Source organism: Equus caballus, chromosome 18 (assembly GCF_041296265.1).
Source record: "Equus caballus isolate H_3958 breed thoroughbred chromosome 18, TB-T2T, whole genome shotgun sequence".
Classification (NCBI taxonomy): Eukaryota; Metazoa; Chordata; class Mammalia; order Perissodactyla; family Equidae; genus Equus; species Equus caballus.
The window spans coordinates 52345329-52366799 of record NC_091701.1 but is presented as its reverse complement, the minus strand read 5'-3'; the positions used below and the strand labels follow the sequence as shown (position 1 = coordinate 52366799).

The window sequence follows — 21471 nt, the reverse complement described above, 5'->3', positions numbered from 1 at the left end:
AAACATAGCTTTAGTACAGCTGTTTTGCTAATCCTCTAACTTCTCATTTTTTCTGTATTTTATCCTTTTGCTAGGTTTCCTGTGTTGTTTACTATCCACAGTTTTCTCTATTGTATTGTTTCATTTTTGTGTGAACTATCATTTTGAGAGAGTACATAACGTTGTTAAATTCATTATTCATTATTCACACCCTGAGCATACTGTTATAAGTACTTACTATATGCTGGGCATTATGGGAAATAGAGTAAAGAATGAAAAGAAATAGTTCATGTTTAACCAGGTGAGTTTTTATACTGTAATACAGTGAAATAAATGACATTGGTTCTCTCTCCCATTCTACTTATCATGTAATCAGGCTCCATTTTTGAATGAAGGTTTTGGACAAATAATTAGATATTTTCATACAGTACTCTAACAGTATAACTGTTACATTTTGAATCCCATAATGGAAGACATCTAAGTCTAAACCCATGGTCAGATCACTGTGGCTTTTTATATTTAAGTTAAACTTTAAAATGTGCTGGCCTTATAAACTGTTTCCTAAAGGAATTTTTATTATAAACAGATGTCAACATTTCAATTCAAAACCACAAAATTTCTGACAATATTCTAGGTGACAATTGCATGAAGTGCCCTCCTGGACTTTCAGGAAATAACTCCTGAATGAGTACAACACTCAAATGGAAGTTTCTCTGGTTTATCTTACTGAAATGAAAATTGTGTATTTTTGCTCAAAAATCTCTAACATAACAAGGTAAAAGATAGCTATCACTATTACCCAACATAAATAAGAGCTTTTGCAGCAAAAACTAGCAGTCCTGCACCAGAACGAAGGGACCTAGAAACACATTCCAAACTCCACTCAAACACCACCTCAGTTCTGAAGAACTCTTTTTTTTTTTTTTTTACTACAGTAGGACTATTTACTCTCTAATTTTGATCCAGTGAGGAAAGTGTTAATAATAGTCATAATAACAATATACATCTATATTGTGTCTACTATGTGACAAGCACTGTTTAAGCACATATTAAATTTCATGTTGTAAATTTAAAAAAAAACCTGGCAATCTTATCTTTTGCTGTTAAAAGCCTATGGTTAGCGATTGCTAAAGAAATGTGAAGACTAGCAAAAAAGTGGGCAGTAGACTGTCTAGTTCTTTCCAAACATGTAAACAGAACAAAAGGTACAATAGTTTACGAATGCGAGAACTAAGCAAACCAGTGGTGAGTTCTTTTTTGACAGACATAAAATCCTTCATACTGCATTAATTATAGTATTCTTTCAAGTGCATTGGCCTTGACTGTAAGAAAATTATTGGGGCCAGAAGTTAATCGTATACGATGAAAAATTCCTCCAGGAAAAGCCACGTTTGCAAACCAGCTAACTCAATCCTGATTACCCATCTGTTAAAACTTCACATTTATGTCACAGAAATTGAAGACATAAACTGAAACAGGTTGACTGTTTTGGCTTCCTCTGTGATTAGCCACCCACACAGCCACAAAGGGACCATAACGTTAGTGTTTGTTTCCCCACTTCTTTACCTATGGAGTTCTGTTATGGAACTTGTCAGCTTTAACAATGAAGGGAAATTATGCTCATATCCCATCAACCAAGACTAGGATAGGAATCTATCTTTGACTAGAGGAGTTTAGTTGTGACTTTCAACTGGTACGAACAGAGGGTCATGCTGGTTAAATTAAGAACTTTCCTACCATTACTTATACTGTGAAAAGTTATTTGAAGAGTACATTAACATAACCTTTCAAAAATCACACAACAGAAGATCTTCATTGACGCAATAAGTCAGTCATCTGTGGATATTCGGATAAGAAACTCTAGGATAACCCAAACCATACACACTTTACCTCTTGCTTTCTCTACTAGAATATGCACATTGGAAAGTTCCAACCGTTTCCTCTACTGAAGACAGTGAGAATTACCAGGAGCCATCCAGGCACGACTTTCTGAATGTTTACAAAAGGCTGACCCTTGATGAGAGAAGAGACTTTTATTTAAAAAACATAATTATATTTTTAAAAACCTAAATTGACCCAATTCATTCTCAAAATAAGAGTTGATCCATGTTTTCAGTTTATTGCCTTACACAAAACATTTTATAAAATAATATGGTAGACTTCCACTTCAACATCTTCATGTAAAACTTCACAGTGCAAGAAAGTGATTGCTGCTGAGTATGAAGACATCTAAAGCCAACCAGTATTTTAAGCATAGGGTAGAATATTTTTGTGATTCTTCCTAAAAAATGTTAGCACATTCATTAAATTTTATAAAAATTTATAAAGATCACTTAGCATCCACTTCTTATCCTTCAGTATGTATTTTTATCTACATGGCATCACATTAAATGCTGGTGGACAAAACAGCTGAAGAATCTAAAAACTTTTCAGGTAGCACAATGATTTAAAGCCAACTACGAAACAGCTACCCTCCAAATATTTTTGTACGTAATTTTCTGTCCATTATCAAAATAACAAAGTGAAAAGGCTGTTATACCTTAAAAAGAAGCTAAAGGAAAATATTGTCCTTTTCCTTTGAAAATACCATTTCTTAGCTCTTAAAGAAGGAAAAACTTTAATTTTTGGGGGGAAGTGTTTCAAAGTAAAAACATCAAGTTTATGTCAATCGTACAAAAGTCTCATTTAGGAAAGAAAGTGAATACTTTGATTCAAAGGATTCTAAAATATTTCATCATTATAAGAAAAGTTTTAAACCAACAAAATTGTAGGAAACTAATAGAAGTCATCCACTAGCATATCCTATTGTTTTTCACAACACCCATATTAAGGAACAACAGGTTAGGTGAAAGATTTCTTTTTCCACCATTTGGTCAAATCAGCTAAACCCCTGGGCGAACCACACACTCGGAGTTCCAGGATCATCATCTCTCAGGTGAGGAGCCTGGACTAACTGCCCTTTGACATCCCTTCCAACTTACAAATGTACGTAGAATTGTTAAGCTGACGTAATCCTTCTGAGAATGAGGTGTTCCCACTCACAGTATTTTCCAGATAAATAAAATTCCCCATTTAAGTAGTAAAGCTGTCCTTTAAACATTTAAAATCTTACTTTAAAATTTATTTTGAATGTACTTCCCTGTCGCCTAAAAAGAAGAGGAGGTATGGCTAACAACATGGTCGCCTCACTTCACGGTCTCCCAGTCCTGGCGGCTGACGCAGGGATCGGCAGACACAGCTTGGGCCCTGACTCCAATTCTGTGCCACTCTGGGCCACGTTCTGAATCTCAAAATGATGATGATACCACCTGCTCTAGATCTCTCTATTTTAAAGCCCAACAGAGTTATCATAATATACCAAAGTACTGGTAAACTACAAATTACCATACAAATGTAAAGGATTGTTGTGACAAACCCAAGTTGATTTTTTCCTGATAATAAAGTCTAGGTATTTTTTTATAAAATATAAGTTCTTTGTGAACACTTGCACATTTGCGATTCTGAACCTTTGGTTGCCTGACTATCCTCCTGTGTCAGTTTGCCTCCTGCTTCTAACTGCACCAGGCCTGAGATTCAGTTTGTATCTCCTGGAGTCTAGAAGTCTGACCTTTCAATAGGTGAAAACCAAAACCTAAAGACCTCTCTGTTATTTCAGTGAATGAGGTATCATTATGCCCTTTACAAGACTCGTTTCCTCCATCGGCGAGGCATCAGGTTCACCACGGAAGCGTTTTAAAAAGTGAGATTCCTGGGCTCCAGCCATAAAGAGTCTGATTCTGTACGTCTGGAGTAGGACCCAGAAAAACTCTGTTTCTCAAAATCTCCCCCAAGTAACCCTAACAATCAATAGCTCAGGTCTTCGGACTCACTGCTTTGCCCTCAAATCCCTTTCTAGGACTGTAGCAGTGCTGGGTTTAGTATAAAAATTCCCCCTTGCATTAATCACAAGTACATTCAAAGAAGATTGCGCAGGATCTTGGCTTAGCTCCATGGGGAACCAGTCATTACAATTCTTTGCAATAATATTAAAAAATGATTAACTTCCGAGTGAAGACAATGCATGTAGATGCTGAAAGGTTCTACACTTACAGGACAACTGCCTTCCGCTTTACTTGCAGTTAGTCACTGGTAATGAAGATCATCTTATTAGTTATCATTACCAAATAAAGGATGGCAGAACTCCTCCAAAAAAACGAAAGATGGCTAACTAGCTAATCAGTATTACTAAGAAAATGTTCTAGCAGACATAAACGTGAAGTATTTTTTAAAAACACACAGCTTCCCATAGAAACCCAAAAACTTCAACGCTTCCGAAGGCTACCATAAAGAGGAAAGTTGACCAAAACTATGGTTGTTTAAAAATATCTTCAATTAACTGTGAAAATATAAGTGTAAAATAGGTACAGTTTCATCCTTTAGGAGGTTTAACAGGCATAAACGGAATTCATTATCCATTTATTCTACCCAAAAAGTTAATTGTGAAAACAACAGGTGAAGTATTTGGTATAAGGTAGTTCTGAACACCAAATCTCTTCCAAATTTAATACAAAAGCCACAGCTGGATTTTGCAGGTGTCCCAAGTCTATCTAGGCGCTACGGAACGTTGTCATGTCCTTCGGTTCTCTGCTGGGGACGCACCAGTCGTCAGCCTCGTGGTTGGCGTTGTAATGCTTCCAGGCAGCTTTGTTATACACGGGGAGTCTTTCTACTGATTCTGTGGACAGCGCCTGAAAGAGAAAGAAGGACCCAAGTCTGGCATGTTTTTACATTTCATTATCTGGGAAAATATACAATGGCAAAAAGATTACTACGAATTAAACAATACTTTATTGGATTTGTATTTTATTAATCATAACACCATCTACCTACATTTTAAAATAGTGTACATATTTGAAACAGTTTACTTACTAAGTCTACAGCACTGCTTGGTGTGCACGTTGACATGCTTGCCTGGCATGCAAGCAAGACTTTCTAGCTTGCAGTACTTCTCCAGCCAGCCTGCCAGCTGCTGGACTGCAAGCTTACACAGGTCTAACAGACACCTCTTACAAAGCACAAGCCACAAGTTCATTAATTGAAAAAAGCCAGTTAAGTATAAAAGCATAACAACTGATATATGTACCTTAATAGATGTAATTGCACAATCATTTAATGAAGTCTATTTTAATTATTCATTAGAAGAAATGCTATTTTTTCAGTATAGTCATTGTACTTTAAAAAAACGTCATCATAACAATATTATTATCAGTAAATATACAACTATGTCCAAGGCATCTTGACTTTTGCTTGAACAATTCTTGGCCCTGGGTTTGAGCTGTGTCTTCTCCTTCTGCCACTAGAGCCACCAATTTCAGTGACAGCATATGTCATCTCTGCATCATGCATCATTTCAGGTTCCCAATTCCATTACCTTTCATTCACTGCTCTCTTTCAGCTTCCTGAAAATCACTGGAACCTGACAGCAACTATGTTCCTCATTATCTTCTTCAGTTACGATATTTCAGTAGGATTTCAACCTAAAGGTATTTCCCAAGATGTAGAAAATATTGAACTGGAAATTTCATTCCAATAATGATAAGGAAGATCTTTGATGTTGATGATTTTAATGATTCTTTAAGACTTCCTATCTTCTGTTTTTTCCAAAATGGAACTAAAAATCTTTCACTTACATATTCTCTTTAAATATGTCAGAACTACCAGAATCCCTTGGTCAATTATGTGGATCAAAAATGTTACATTTGGTGACAAAAATATTGCCTTCATGTCACCCTTTTTAAGTTCCTCATAATTGAGATGGATTAAAAAAAGAAAAGTAACTATTATCTTGAAAGACTTTAACCTTTTCAGACAAATTTTTCCAATATAAAATCTTCAGCATTTCCTATAAAGTAGGTGCCATCTAGTGGACAGAACAAGAAACTAGAGTCACTAAATAGGTGCTACCAGTCCTCCGCCTGGTGGATTATGGTGCCCAGTGCTTTCCATCCCTGCAAAATACACTGATCTCTGCAGAAACACGTGGACCGTCCCAGACCAGCAGCTCAGTGCTTCTGCTCCCACCAGGTGAGCTACATGCATACCAAGAGTCACCTACGCTTGTTCCCAAATCTGTCTATACAATTACAACTGTAATTCTAACTACAAAATCATGTATTGCTCCACAAGAAAAGGGGGGTTTTCTGAAAACGAAGATGAATGCTTTAGAAAGACTCATGAAAGCAAGTTACATAAAAATTGCTGTCAAATCAGAGTCAGAAAACATCTGTAAAGGACTGCAGAAAAATCAAAAAGGATTACGCACTTGGTTGTTTGTTTAAGAAACCAAAACAATGCATTGTAAGTACAGCTTTTCCAAGAAAGACAACTGAAACTTCAACCTGCAGACCCAAATACAAAGAAAGGGCCTTGGCAGTACATCAAAAGATTGGTAGATCAATGTCCATTCACGTGTTTTATGTTAAAATTAAATTTGTAAAATATATAACTTTGGATGATGCTCCACTCCAACCTGATTTTTTTCTATTAACCATCATGGTCCTGATCATTACAGATAAGAGCGTTTCTTTTCCCATAGTCAAGGAGATTATTTGGCAAAATAGATCGAGATCCTATATAAAAAATCTTATTCTTATATTTTAATAGCATGAGGTAGAGAAAATGTCATTACAGCTAAATATTGGCATCTTTTCTTACCATAAATGAGGTGTCAGTAAATCAAGAAGACTGGAGTTATTACCTTAATGTAGATCACTGCATCCGTCCCATAACCCTCTAGGGAATACAGCTTGAGGTCTCCTTGGAAGTATTGTGCATAAAGTCGTGATATGGGCAATCCATAACCAAAACCAGCCTGTTTGATGAGAAAAATGAAATTCTCTTCAGAAAGCCACACACTGACATACTTTTCTAATTAAAATAAATGCTCCTGAGTATCCCAGGGCTATCAGAGCCTGCCTCGAAGAGATCCATTAATACCCAAGTATCACTAATGATCAAGCTGAAGCCTAGTTGGGTAATACATTAGATGACTCCCCTTGGGTCATTTAAGACTCCTCATTCTTCTTATTTCTATAAAGTGACTTGTGGGGCTCTGGAAAAAACATGTTGCTGTTCTTCACTGTCCTAGAGTATCCCAATACTGCTTTTGGGAATATCATATAAAATATGTGCTCTCTTTTAAGAGCAAGAGTAGAAAACACCTTGCTGCAGCTTAAGAGATATATCTCATTACTTCATACCATGAATTTCTAGCCCGTGTTCTGAACCTGGAGAGATCCATAATAGGTCTACTTTCTTAATTCTGACAGGCCACTTCCCTACTTAAAAATCTTCAAAGCATATCACCACGACCCCACCTCGCAGCATCCCCAACCCATTTGTTGCCTTGAGATAAAAAATCCAAGCTTCTAAAAAGAGCTTTCAAGACCCAATAAGATCAGGTCTTTGCCTCCCACTTCCCAGTCCAGCTGAACTAAATCTCCTGCTCTTAAGTTCCTCAAACATATCACGTTATTTTTCACTCGGGAGTCTTTGTTCATCCCGTTCCTAGTATCTAGAACGGCCTTCTTACCTGGATAAATCCTAGAATTTTTAACGCAAAGCAAAACATTTGGATAAGTGTACAAACAGTTTTTATCACCAAGTCAGGTGTTCAATGACATTCCATATAACGCTTTAGTTAAGAGCTTACACGGTTTCAGGATTCAGAGTGCCATTAACAAATCCAGGCTCTGGCTTTACTCACTTCCATCATTTATTACTTGACTTTTCTAACCAGAGTTTCTGTTTGCCCCTCCTAATCAACCCTCCATTCTCCACATTTCTCCCTGCCCTGGGAGGCTGACCTGAAAGGATGGCGTCAGTGGGTTCCATGCCCTCTGCCTCAGCGAGTCTGGCCAATGGAGAATCCAGGAGGAGTTCAGAGGGGTCAGATCAGGGTATTCATTCCCCCTCTTCCTTCCCTTGGGCAGGCTGGGCCCCTTGAGAGTAAGCAGCTGCTCCGCCACTTTCCCTTCTTCTGGGTTCTGCTAAGTTCTCCTCCTTTTCCCTTTGATTCAGGGTAGGGACAGCTCTACTGCTGCTAGCCTTGGATTCCTGCACTATCCCTACTTCTATTTTTGTAAATAAGCTTTCCTTAAATTACCATAATTTGAGTGAGCTCTCTCTTTGCTTTTGGGACCCTGACTGATACATTATTTGGTTCCAGAAACAGCCCCAAGAAAACTGCACAAGCAGGTGGCGCAGGATCCCACGGTGCCTGACCTGCTCTAACACTGCTTCTCCCTTAACCACACCTATGGACTCATGGGACATCCCCTTTAGATAGTTTAAGAGAATAAAACCAGGATGGGCTCGGCCCACTGATGGATCTACAGTGCACCAGCACCAGCTAAAAGTGGATGTCCTTTCACTGTAACCTCTCTCAGGGGTGGGCCTGAAAGACAGGAGTGAAGGAAACTCCTACCAGTGGGCAGAACTTGAGGTGGTACCCTACAGGGACTCAAGGGCAGGGCAAACACGCTGGCTTGGAGTCAGGGACTTGCAAAGAACAAAACAGATAACTGATGAGAGGGAGCTCTGGAAGAGAGGGATGCAGATGGTCCTCTCTGCATGGGCTCACAGTGTGAAGATATTCCGTCCATGCAAATGCCCACCAGAAGGCATCCACGTGGAAGAAGCTCTCAGTAATTGGGTAGACAAGGGATCACTCCTGTGGATATCAAGCAGCCTTTCTCCAGCTGTCCCAGTGCCTGCTTACTGGGTCCACTTACAAAGTGGTCATGACATTAGGAAAGGGGCTCTGTGCAGGCTGAACAACTGTCTTACCCTCGGCAAGCCTGTGTAGGTATATAGGGGAGCCTGTGCCATGTCAAGCCTCCTGTTTTCTTAAAAATTCACATAAAATTTGCATCCTTAGCAACACATTTAATCATCACAATAACCTGATTTCTAAAGTTGGGGAAACTGTGGTATTAAAATGTCAATAATTTTCCCAGGGGCCGGCCCCGAGGTGGAGTGGTTAAGTTCTCACACTCCGCTTTGGTGGCCCAAGGTTTCTCTGGTTCGGATCCACGGACACGACACCACTCATCAAGCCATGCTGAGGCAGCATCTCACATGCCACAACTAGAAGGACCCACAACTAAAAATACACAACTATATACTGGAGCGCTTTGGGGAGAAAAAGGAAAAATAAAATAGTGAAAAATAATAATAATAATTTTCCCAAAGCTACACAGCTAGGATGTGGTGGAGTGAGGAATGGAACCAGAGAGACCGAGGTCCAGCCTGGACGAAGACGCTATGCCACTCTCCACAAAAATGCCACAGTATTTGTCTACTACAAAAGCAGTTTATCCCTTCTCTCCCCTTACTTCTCAGAGTAAAATCAGAATCTGAGAAGACGCTCATGTTTATTATTGGGCCTTGTACGTCTCTTGGCACACAGATGCCTACCCTGGGAGCCACAAAGCTCCATTTGAGAAGCACATCACTGGAGCAATCATTTTAAAAGTTTGTAAGCCATGAACTATATTACAGGTGTAGCTACAGAATTTGTGCTGTGTTAACACATAAAACTATTAGAATAAAGTCCTTCCAGTAACTTCCCAGACAGAGTCTAAAATAGATTTACCCTATATTGTATCTCATCATGTTATGTCATAACTCCAATGTACCTGCCAGAGAAGTTTAAAGCCTGGAAGAATAGTTCTTCCAGAATTACTGGTCAGAGATTTGGCAAAGAGCTTTGCTGAGAGCTGGACAAGGATACAGTCAATTCAAAAGCTAACCTTATTAAACTTGAAAATAGGTGACTAAGATGAATAAAAATTAACATCAAAACAATTATAATTTGAGCCATTTCCAGGTTGGGGATTAAAGTGATCAGAATTCTGGTCTTATTTCTGGGTCTAGAACATGAGCTCTTTCTAATTACAAGTACTGGAGGAAAAAAAAAAATCAAAACTAAAGATTAAATCAGTGTTGGCCAAATACTAGTAAAACCGGTAATTTAACCTTCACCTTAGAAACAGCGTGTCAGATGTGGTTTACCAGGTGAAAACCTCTGGCATATCACTATCAAGCTTGGCAACGAGACACTAAAACGACACTCTCTGTCCTGTGTTCTTTTCAATCAAAAGAAAAGAGGAAAGTGTTTTTTTCTAATAGCTTCCCTTCTTCCTTGTGGTGTACCCTACACAAGGGTTTAACTGATTTATTTGGTAACTGATATATTTTTGGCAGTTCACAAAAACATACTTCATTATCTCTTGATCACATACCAGGGGCACTGCTCGGGATGTCTCCACACGAGGCCGGGGTGCGGTTGAGTACATGTAGTTGAAGAGTCTGTCAATCTTCCTCAAAGGAACACCACCTCCTCGGTCACTCATCTAAGATGAGAAAGGATCACGCCCTATGACCAAGTCCCATAAATAGCAAAGTACCAATGCATACCCACAGTGTCACAGTTAACTGTTGGCTGGAGAGTACCGCTTTTCAAAATGAATACTACGCAATCCAAGTTGGGAATGGAAACTTTGGCCCACTGGCAGACTTAACACAACTCCTCTAATACACAGAACTCTAATACATAAGAAACTCACTCATAATACAAATTCAGTGCTGTGGCCTGTGTATTTACTTAAGTCACACTAACAGTGCAATATAGCACAGAAATGGGGCCTAAGCTATCTTGGATGTAACAAGAAATTTGTTATTCCTTTCTGGTGAGCAGTTTGGCAAACAGATTAAAAATGCATGAACTCTTTGACCCAATCATGTTTATCCTAAGAAAATAATCAGAAACGTTTGCAAGGTATTTATGAGAACATCCATCATAGTATTACAAAGAACAGCTAAAACTGGATTACAACCTAAACAGGGGACTGTTTAAGTAAACTAGCGTACATTCTAAAACAGAATACTATTGAGCCATTAAATATTATGTAGAATTGTATGTACCGGCATGAGAGATGTTCACAAAATATTGTGCAACAGCAAAAAGTTACAAAGAGGCATTCATAATATTCTAATTTTGTGAAAATTACATTATAAAAAGTCTGTAATGATATATAATTTTATTGTCTATTGAATTATGAGTGATTTTCTTCTTTTGAGTTTCTACTTTCTGAATTTTTTTTCACAATTTCTTTTATTATGAAAAAAACAGCATAATTTTCATGTTCAGGGAGGAAAAAAACAGAACCACTTCACTGTGTTGCAGAGTCTCATCTACAAGCAATTTCACAGCTTAGCCTCCCAGAGAATTTTCTGGTGAGTTTATTAAAAAAAATAGGTCTTTATATTGTTCTTATTCTTTTTCCTGACTCAAATCATTACACAGATTGAATTTAATCATTTATTTATAGATTATCTTCATTTTTTTTCCTTCACAGTTAATATGGACTTATTTTCCTAGTTACTGTACAGTTTATATTCTAATCTGCCACAGCCATTTTCCTTTGTTACAAAATCTAAACTGATTCTATCTACAACATTAAAATAGTTTTCTCATATACAAAAAAATCTGCTTTTAACATATGTATATAGATATATGGATAGATAAAAATAGTACTGAATGGTATGTATTAAAAAGTCAATAGGCTGGATGGCTTATAGTTGAGTTTTTATGTAGTCTTTAAAAAATCTTTAAAGGGGCCGGTCCCGTGGCCAAGTGGTTAAGTTGGCGCACTCCGCTTGGGCGGCCCAGGGTTTCGCTGATTCGGATCCTGGGCGCCGACATGGCGCAGACATGGCACTCATCAGGCCATGCTGAGGCAGTGTCCCACACAGCACAACCAGAGGCACTCACAACTAGAATATACAGCTATGTACTGGGGGACTTTGGGGAGAAGGAGGAGGAGAAAAAAAATCTTTACAGTATGGATATATGTTACTTTCATAATGGAAATTACATAGCTATTTTAATTTTTTAAATAAAAATCTGCTGGGAAATACCATTTGAAGACTTGCCTCTGACATATCTACAATGAGATCATTGCAGTATAAAAGTACTCAAGGACTTTGGTAAGAACTTATATGTAGCAGTATGCTTGAAACTGTTCTCAGCTATGAATTCAAAGCCCTGTGAAGAGATTTATTTTAGTAAGATGAATAAAAAGCTCTGGCTATTTTCTGAGATCCATCAATTTGTTAATTATTCATCCTTTAATTTAATGCTCTGCTGCACACTTGCTGGTAACGTGAGTAAGAAGTGTAGCTGTTCTATAAACATTAAGTAAGTAGACAACATATTACAATAGATATTAAGATAAAAAGGCAGAACTTCAATAAATATTTCCTGATTTTTTCCTTAACTTTTTGGCCAGAAAGACTATAGCAATCCAGAAGGTCTGAAACAGCAAGTGCTTTCTAGCCTCAGGCTCGTCTGAGAAAAGCACAGAGCTGAGCAGAAAGGACAGAGGTGACAGGAATATAGTTAAGAACTATATTCCATTGCTTTACAGCCAACACCACAATAAACTAGAACCAGTAGGTTTTTAAAGTGGTCAAAAGAGCTTCCAAGAGAGTTGTAACAGATGCTGTTATACCAGAGAATCTGAGTTCTCTGGGAAAAGAGAAGGTGGGAATAATGGGAGAGAGAGATGTTTGGTCTGTATATATTTAAGACAAGAATAATGTACTCTGATGAAAAATACATTGAGAAAGAATGTGAAAATTAAACAAAAAGTCTTTCATTAAAATAATTTGGGAAAAAAAATGTAGAATCATGGAACATAAACCAATGCCAAGGAAAAGGAAAGAGATTATGAAAGAGATGGGCGGTGGGGAGTAATGTCAACAGGAAGGCTGAGGAAAGGAAGCCTGCCAATTATTTTTCAAGTTTGCTCTTCAGTGCATGAAATCACCACTTCTCAATGTCATCTCACCAAGAGTTGCCATCCCTAACTTCCTGTTCCCCATAACACTGGGCTCCCTGGGCTAATTCATGTGACTTTCAGGTCCAAGGGAAATGAACCACTACTGACTTGATGACAGCTCTGAAGCAGGAGATTTACTAACCCTGGACTCACCCAGAGTTCCTGAAGTCCCTTACTCAACAGCTTTTTCCATGTCAAGCTTGTAAAATCACCAACAGCGAAGGAACCAAGACGTTTACATTTTAATTTAAAAGACACGTGACTCTAACACTTAGGTTATTTACTGAATACAGACCAAACAAAATCTGAAAGAGCAGCTAGAGCTGTAAGACAGAAAAAATCAATTCTGTCACGTGATGTTCAGCAGAGGGATAAAAGGTGAAAAATGTTAATAATCTGAACTAAAAGAATGGGGGGAAAAAACCCAGGCCTTGATCCTGAAAGTCTAGGGTAAGACAGGAGGATGAAAGCTCTATTGAAGAAAATTAAAGCAAGCATTTAACATCTAAAGAGATTACAAGAGTACACGCACTCACGTGACCTTGGAAGTCAGGAGGAGGAGCAACAGGTGGAGGCAGAGCCCAACACAGGTAGGGCTTTCACAGGGGCTTCGAGAACAGTCTGTTCAAGACCCTAATGAGATTTTCTTTCTTTTGTTTTAACAGCTTTATTGAAATATAATTCACATACCATACAATTCACCAATTTAAAGTGTGCAACTCAATGGTTTTTAATGTACTCACAGATATGTGCAACCATCTCCACAGACAATTTTGGAATATTTTTGTTACCTTAAAAAGAAATCTTGGCCTCTTTACTGATTACACTCCTAAGCAACCACTAATGTATGTCTTGTCCCTATATAACGTTTTCAGTGTTGTAGCATATAACAATACTTCCTTTCTTTTATGGCGAAATAACAGTCCATTGTATGGATACATCACATTTTGTTGATCCAGTCACCCGTTGATGAATGTGTGGGCTGTTTCCAGTTTTTGACTCTTGTGAATAATGCTGCTATGAACATCCATGTTTAAGTTTTTGCTTGAATATCTGTTTTCAATCCTTTAGGGCATACACCTAGGAGTGGAACTGCTGGGTCATTATGAACCTTTCTTTACACCAAATAGACAGATTCCCTAAGCAAAGCTTGGCCATCAGCACCGAATGAGTCTCTGCTGAGTGCCTAAGAGCTCAGCGGACCTTGATCCATGCAGTGATGGATGAACACAAGTAATGGAAAGCAGCTGCAGATGAGCATGCTAAAGCACATGACACAGAAGCAAAAACAGGGACAAGAAAGACCATGCTGCAGCACAAATGAAGTCAGATAGGACCTAGGTTGGATGAAGTAAACCTTAATAGGCAAGTAGCTGACATATAACTAACCGAAAAATAGACACACGTTAGCATCTGGGCTAAAAAACAGTGACATCACATTAAGTAAGCGTCACATTACTTTTTCAGCAAACAGATGGTATTGCCATATACTTATTAGTGCCTCACTCTTTTAAATGAACAGCCAAAAGAGAGAAACACAAAAAGAAATTCAGGGGAAACAGGCAGTACAGAGAGCAGAGACATTAATTTTTTTAAAAACAACTATCATTAATATCCTCAGAGTGATAAAAGAAGATAAAACTAGAACAGAATACCATAAAAAAGGAATAATAAAAAATAGGAGTCATTGGAAATCTATAAGAAGACAATGGAAATAAAAATTCAATAGAAGGGCTGGGAATTTAAAGCTGAGGAAATCTCAGAGTAGAATAAAAAGTTAAAGAGACAAAAAAACAGGAGGAAAAAAAGATAAGAAAAATCAGAGGATCATTTCATGAAGCCCAGCATCCTTCAAATACGACCATCAGAAAGAGAAACAGCATGAAAGAAAGTATCAAAGCAGCAGTGGAAAGTCTACATTCTAAAGGGCCCAGCCCAAGGAGTAAGAAGAGACCCACCACCAAGTCACGTCACTATGAAATTTCAGAATAGAGCTGAAGAGAAGATCTTAAAAGCTTCAGTCAAAACAACAACATCTGACACCTAAAACTGGTTGCATACAAAGGAATGGGAATTGGAATAAGCATAAGTCTTCTCAAAAGGAACAGCAGGAATGACTTCAGCAAAAATAGGGGAAAAGGAGCTCCAAAGTCTCTCCTCCACCGAAGCACTGAGAAAAAAGCCAAACTGTCAGAATCAGCTTTGTTCAGCACTCTGGAAATTAACCAAAGGCTTGCAGCAGTTTGGGGAGCATTTAGTCAAGAAAAACAACAGTGAGCTCTGCAGTGTTTTCACTTGGCTTATTCCCTGCCCCATCCTCAACCCTATCAGTAACATGCAGTCAGGCTGAAAGCCAACAGCCTGGCAGCCACTGGAAAGGCTGTCTGTTTTTGACCTGATTCTGAGCTCCCTAATGCAAAAAGTCTTGTACACACTGACTCCCCATTCTCAGAAACATTTGTCAAAAACAATTAGAGGGAATTGATTAATTTGAGGGTTGCCTGAGGCAGTCCACAACAGTTAAGACAAACAATAGGCTAACCAAAAGCTTAATAGGAAAAGCTAGGAAATGAGACCTCCATAGGGGCTTAGAAAAGATCAGGGATATCCTGGGAATCAAAAAGTTATGTTCATGCCTAGGGCTACACTCAAATTCAGGAAAGACTTGAAAGGGTCCTATGCTTTCACCTCTGACTGACCTTCAGGCTCCGAACAAGCAGGACCTAAACATTAACTAAGAGTTGTCAACTGCCTGGCTGAGTGTTGAAGGTGTGCCCCAATGCACACACAGAGTCCTTTGATAAAGACAGGGAGACGGTATTTAAGTAAATCTCAGCCCAATCATTAGTTGACCACCACTAAGCTAACTGGCAGACACTTCAGTGGTCACACACAACAAAGAATATAGACTTTACAGAATTAGTTTTTAAAAAGTCTCTAAACAAACAAACAATAACCACCAACCTTGGAGAGGGGGAAAGTATCTGATCTTCCGAGTTGTCACATTAGATTATTTTAAATGTCTAATTTTCAACAAAAGTTATAAGGCATGCAAAGAAACATGAAAGTATGGCCCAAACACAGGGGAAGAAAGGAATCAACAGAAACTATACATGGGAAAACTCTGACTTACTAAACAAAGACTTTATTATTTTAAATATGTTCAAAGAACTAAAGGAAATCACTTCTACAGAACTAAAGGCAGATATGAGGATGATATCTCACCACACAGAGAACAGCAATTAAAAAAAGGTAGAAATTAAATAAGAAAACCAAATAGAAATTCTGGAGTTGAGAAGTATAATAACTGAAATAAAAAGTTCACTGGAATAGCTCAACAGCATATTTAAACATGTGGAAGAAAGAATCAGCCACAGTGAAAACAAGTCAATTGAAATTATCCAGTGTGAGAAACATAAAGACAAAAGGAAGTGAAGGGGCCAGCCTGGTGGCACAGAGGTTAAGTTCACACGTTCTGCTTTAGCAGCCCAGGGTTCGCCAGTTTGGACCCTGAGTGCAGACCTAGGCACTGCTTATCAAGCCATGGTGTGGCAGGCATCCTGCATATAAAGTAGAGGAAGATGGGCATGGATGTTAGCTCAGGGCCAGTCTTTCTCAGCAAAAAGAGGAGGATTGGCAGCAGATGTTAGCTCAGGGCTAATCTTCCTCAAAAAAAAAAAAAAAAAGGAATGAGGAAAAATGAATAGAGCTTCAGAGATCTGCGGGATTTCATCAAGTGTACCAACATGCACATATTGGGAATCCCAGAAGGAGAGGAGAGAGAGAAAAGGGTAGAAAGAATACTTGAAGAAATGATGGCTGAAAACTTCCCAATTTTGATGAAAAAGATGAAGCTCATCAAACTCCAAGTATAATAAACTCAAAAGAGATTCAGCCTGGACAGATCATAATCAAACTGTCAAAAGCCAGGAAGAATCAATCTTGAAAGCAGCAAAAGAAGCGACTCATTACATACATAGAGGATCCTAGTAAGATTAACAGCTGCATTTCTTAGCAGAAACCATGGAGGCCAGAAGGCAGTAGGATGAACATATTCAAAGTGCTGAAAGAAAGACTATCAGTCAAGAATTCAGCATCCAGTAAAATTACCCCTCAAAAATGAGGGAGAAATTAAGACAGTCTCAAATAAGCAAAAACTGAGAGAGTTCATCATTGGTAGATCTGCCCCATCAAGAAATAATAAAGAGAATCTTGAGCCAGCCTGATGGCCTAGTGGTTAAAGTTCGGCGCGCTCGACTTTGGCGGCCTAGGTTCAGTGCCGGGGCACAGAACCACACTACTCGTCTGTAAGTAGCCATGGTGTGGTGGAGGCTCACGTGGAACCAGAGGAACCTACAACTATATGCAACTATGTACTGGGGCTTTGTTGGGGAAAAACAAAGGCAAAAAAAAGGAGGAAGATTAGCAACAGATGTTAGCTTAAGGTGAATCTTCCCCTGCCAAAAAATTTAAAAAAAAAAAAGAAAAAGAAAGAAATAATAAAGGGAATCTTTCAGCCTGAAATGAAAGAACACTAGATAGTAAATCAAATCCAAATGAAAAAATAAAGAGCACCATGAAAAGTAACTACATAGGTAAATATAAAGAATAGTATAAGTGTGTTTTTGTTTGTAACGTTTTTTTTTAACTTAAAACACAACTGCACAAAGCAATAATTATAAATCTGTGTAGATGGGCATACAATGTATGAAGATGTATGTTTTATGACAATAACAGCACAGAAGATGGGAAGGGGAAGGGAATGGACCTATGTAGGAACGAAGTCTGTATATACCATTGAAATTAAGTTGGTATTAATCTGAACTAGATTGTTATAAATAAAGATGTTAATTGTAATCCTAGGGCAATCACTAAGAGAATAACTCAAAGAAATATAATAAGAGGAACAAGAAGGAAATTAAAATGGTACACCAGAAAATATCATTTTAACGAAAAAGGCATTAGTCATGGAGAAATAAAGAATCAAAAAGAGACATAAGACATATAGAAAACAAATGGCAAACTTAAATCCTACATTAACAGTAATTATGCTAAATGTAACCAGCTTGAACACTCTAATTAAAAGTGGACATTAGTAGGATGGATTAAAAAAACATGACCTAACTACATGCTATCTACAAGAGACACACTTTAGACTAAAGATACAAACAGGTTGAAAGTAAAAGCTTGGAAAAAGACACATCATAAAAACAAAAACCAAAAGAGAGCTGGGATGGTTATACTAACATCAGACAAAATATACTTTAAGACAAAAATTGTCATTAGAGACAAAAAAGAGCATTTACAATGATAAAAGGCCAATACAGTTATGAGAAATGCATTGTCATCGTGTGAACATCATAGAGTGTATTGACACGAACCTAGGTGGTACAGCCTACTACACACCTAGCTATATGCTACTAATTTTATGGGACAACCAACATAAATGCAGTCCGTTGTTGACTGAAACATCCTTATGTGGGGCTTGACTGTATATCAAGAAGATATAAAATTATAAACATATCTACACTTAACAACAGAGCTCCAAAATACACAAAAGCAAAAACCGACAGCGTTGAAGGGATAAACAGACAATTCAAACATCATAGTTAGAGACTTCAGTATCTCACTTTGAATAATGGATATGACAGCTAGACAGAAGACCAACAAGGAAATAGAAGATGTGAACACACTATAAATCAACTAGGCCTAAGAGGTATTTATAGAACACTCCATCCAACAATAGCAGAATACACATTTTTCTCAAGTACACATGGAACATTCGCCAGGATAAAGCACATGTTAAGTCAAATGAAAATACAACAGAAAAAACTTATGGGGGGCTGGCCCCATGGTGGAGTGGTTAAGTTTTACACACTCCGCTTCAGCGGCCCAGGGTTTTGCCAGTTTGGATCCTGGGCACAGACATGGCACCTCTCATCAAGCCATGCTGAGGTGGCGTCCCACATAGCACAGCCAGAGGGACCTACAACTAGAATATATAACTATGTACTGGGGGGCATTGGGGAGAAGAAGAAACAAAAAGATTGGCAACAGTTGTTAGCTGAAGGCCAATCTTAAAAAAAAAAAAAATATATATATATATATATATATATACACACACATATATATAAATAAAACTTATGGGATATAGAGAAAGTAATACTTAGAGGGAAATTTGTAGTTGTAAAATGTCTCAAATCAATAACCTAAACTTCCACTTAAGAAACTAACAAAAGAGCAAACTAACTCCAGAGAAAGCAAAAGGAAGGAAATAATAAAGATTAGAGTGAAAATTAATGAAATAAAGAAAAGAAAAAACAATGAAGAAAAATAAGCAAAGCAAAAAGTTGGTTTTTTAAGATTAGTAGTTTCCAAGGACTGGGGGGTTGGGGGGGGGGGTATGGGAAGTGACTACTAACGGGTATTAGGGTTTTTCTTGGGAGCGATGAAAATGTTCTGAAATTAGACAGTGGTACGGTTGCACAACCTTATGAATATACTAAAAACCACTGAATTACACACTTATAAAAAAAAGGAACAGTAGATGGCTTCAAAATCTGCAAGAGGATTATTTTCAATCTAGAATTCCATGTCTGAACTTAAATATTGGGAAAATGACAACTGAGGCTGGGTCGGGGAGAAGAGGTGGGGAGGCTCCAAGAGAGCTGACTCTTTAGCTACCACAACAGAGAGCTAGTATTTGCTGTTTAAAACTTTAAAATTTTAGAAATCGTAATATCAGAATACTACTTAAAAATATAGCAATAAATCCCAGAAGAAATAACCAAAAGATTCTCTCTGGGTACTGCCTCCCAAACGGCCAAGAACTGACACATTTGATTTTTATCCTCTCTGCATTTATTACTTTAAAACAAAATTTAAAATGATAATTTAAAAAAGAGAAATGTCATCATACTCTAAGAAACTGGGCCACCTGAACAATGTAGTGGAAAAGGCCTGGGGAACAAGTTGGAGGAGCTGATTTCATGTCCCATGTCATTTATTCACTAGGTAATCATGAGCTAAGCATTGTGTCTTAGTTTCCTCATCTGTAAAATTAAGAATAAAATTAGCTGTGCTCCTATCTAAAAAGCTGTTATGAGAATCAAGTGAAACAATCAAAATAAAAGTAGATTGAAAAGCAGTGCGTAAAAATGAAAAATTAAACACTATCTAGATAACTCTAAAATACTCAAATATTTTATTTTATTTATTTATTTTTCCTGCCCAAAGCCCCAGTACCTGGTTGTATACCCTAGTTGTAGGTCATTCTAGTTCTTCTATGTGGAATGCTGCCACAGCATGGCTTGATGAGCAGTGCGTAGGTCCATGCCCAGGAACTGAACTGGCGAACCCCAGGCCACCAAAGCAGAGCACACGAACTCAACCACTCAGCCACGCGGCCGGCCTCGGTACTCAAATATTTTAAATTTTACTTATCAAAGTGGATACTCATGATTACTGCTAAATTGTCTCCACGATTTACTTTAACTTGAATCATCTGGATTAGGGACTGGAATAGAAACAGACTCAAGGGATAATTCCATAATCTGCGATACAAATGAAGCAACGTGCTTATTAGCTATTAGGGACATGATTTCCTTCTCCTAAGAAAATTATGTCTTCTGGAAATTACGCTCATGCTTTACATCAATTAAAAAAAAAAAACACTTACCTTCACAGTCAAATCCTCCTTACCCAGTGTGACATGGACTTGAATAGGTGGGTAAACACCTTTGTCAGCATAGTGTTCCATCGTTGCTCTCATTGCGTTCTGAAATACATTAGCCTTACATCAAAAATACAGCTTTAAAGAAAGAGAAAAACTAACTGTAATTTTCAAGTACACATGCACTACTTGAAATTTTAAAAATTTTAATTCAATGGAAAAATGTCAAAGAATCATAATCCTTATAACCAGATTAAAAGAATTACTTTTTAAAAGACATTATTAAGTCAGTTTTGGAGGACCTGAGATTTTTGATTTAAAGATTCCAACTAAATTCTGCATATTTTCCAAAACCAGACATCTCAACGCTTTTAACTATTTACATTAGAGCAAAAATTCTATTCAAATACTTTGATAATTTAGTAGATAAGAGGCAAATCTTATTTTTGAAAACAGTTTCATCTCTATTTTTAAGACCCATTTTAATTGTCTTAAGTTGCTTTAAAAAAATATTTTTTTCAATATAACTAACAGCAATGGTCTTATTATGATGTAGAAACTAACCCAATTTACCACTAGTTTGAAACTAAGGATATTTACATTGTAAAACTCTTTTGATCAATTTCTAAAGGATACAGGGTACACAATGTCAACATATCATAAGCACTAAAAGACAACATGGCATGTAGCATTGGAGTAGAAATTGATAAGACTAGATACAGTTAAAAAGGCAAAAGACGGGGCTGAATTTGGAATTAAGAGCGTGTGGCCCTGGCACACCAATCAGGATTGAGGATCCCTGAGGAGGAGATCCTATCACCTCTACCAGGGCCATTTAAGATTGGGTTCCAGATGGAAGCATTATTATTGACATTATGTAAAACCTCTTCTATATATGGTAATATTTCTTTTATTATGCATCATAGGAAACAAGAC

The 21471-nt window shown here is 37.7% G+C and overlaps 1 protein-coding gene across 2 annotated transcripts in view; it reads right to left on the bottom strand.

Moving 5' to 3' along the window:
* Window positions 1–1997: 1997 nt before the first annotated feature.
* The window catches only part of PDK1 (pyruvate dehydrogenase kinase 1), a 30217-nt gene continuing 10743 nt past the window's right edge, over window positions 1998–21471 (bottom strand). For both annotated transcript variants that reach the window (XM_023621996.2, XM_070242005.1), the window contains exons 8-11: window positions 20542–20640; window positions 10263–10373; window positions 6716–6829; window positions 1998–4706 (exon numbers count right to left, since the gene is read on the bottom strand). In XM_023621996.2, coding sequence (XP_023477764.1) covers window positions 4566–4706; window positions 6716–6829; window positions 10263–10373; window positions 20542–20640 — 465 coding nt within the window. In that variant the 3' untranslated portion in view covers window positions 1998–4565. The remainder of the gene's footprint in view (window positions 4707–6715; window positions 6830–10262; window positions 10374–20541; window positions 20641–21471) is intronic.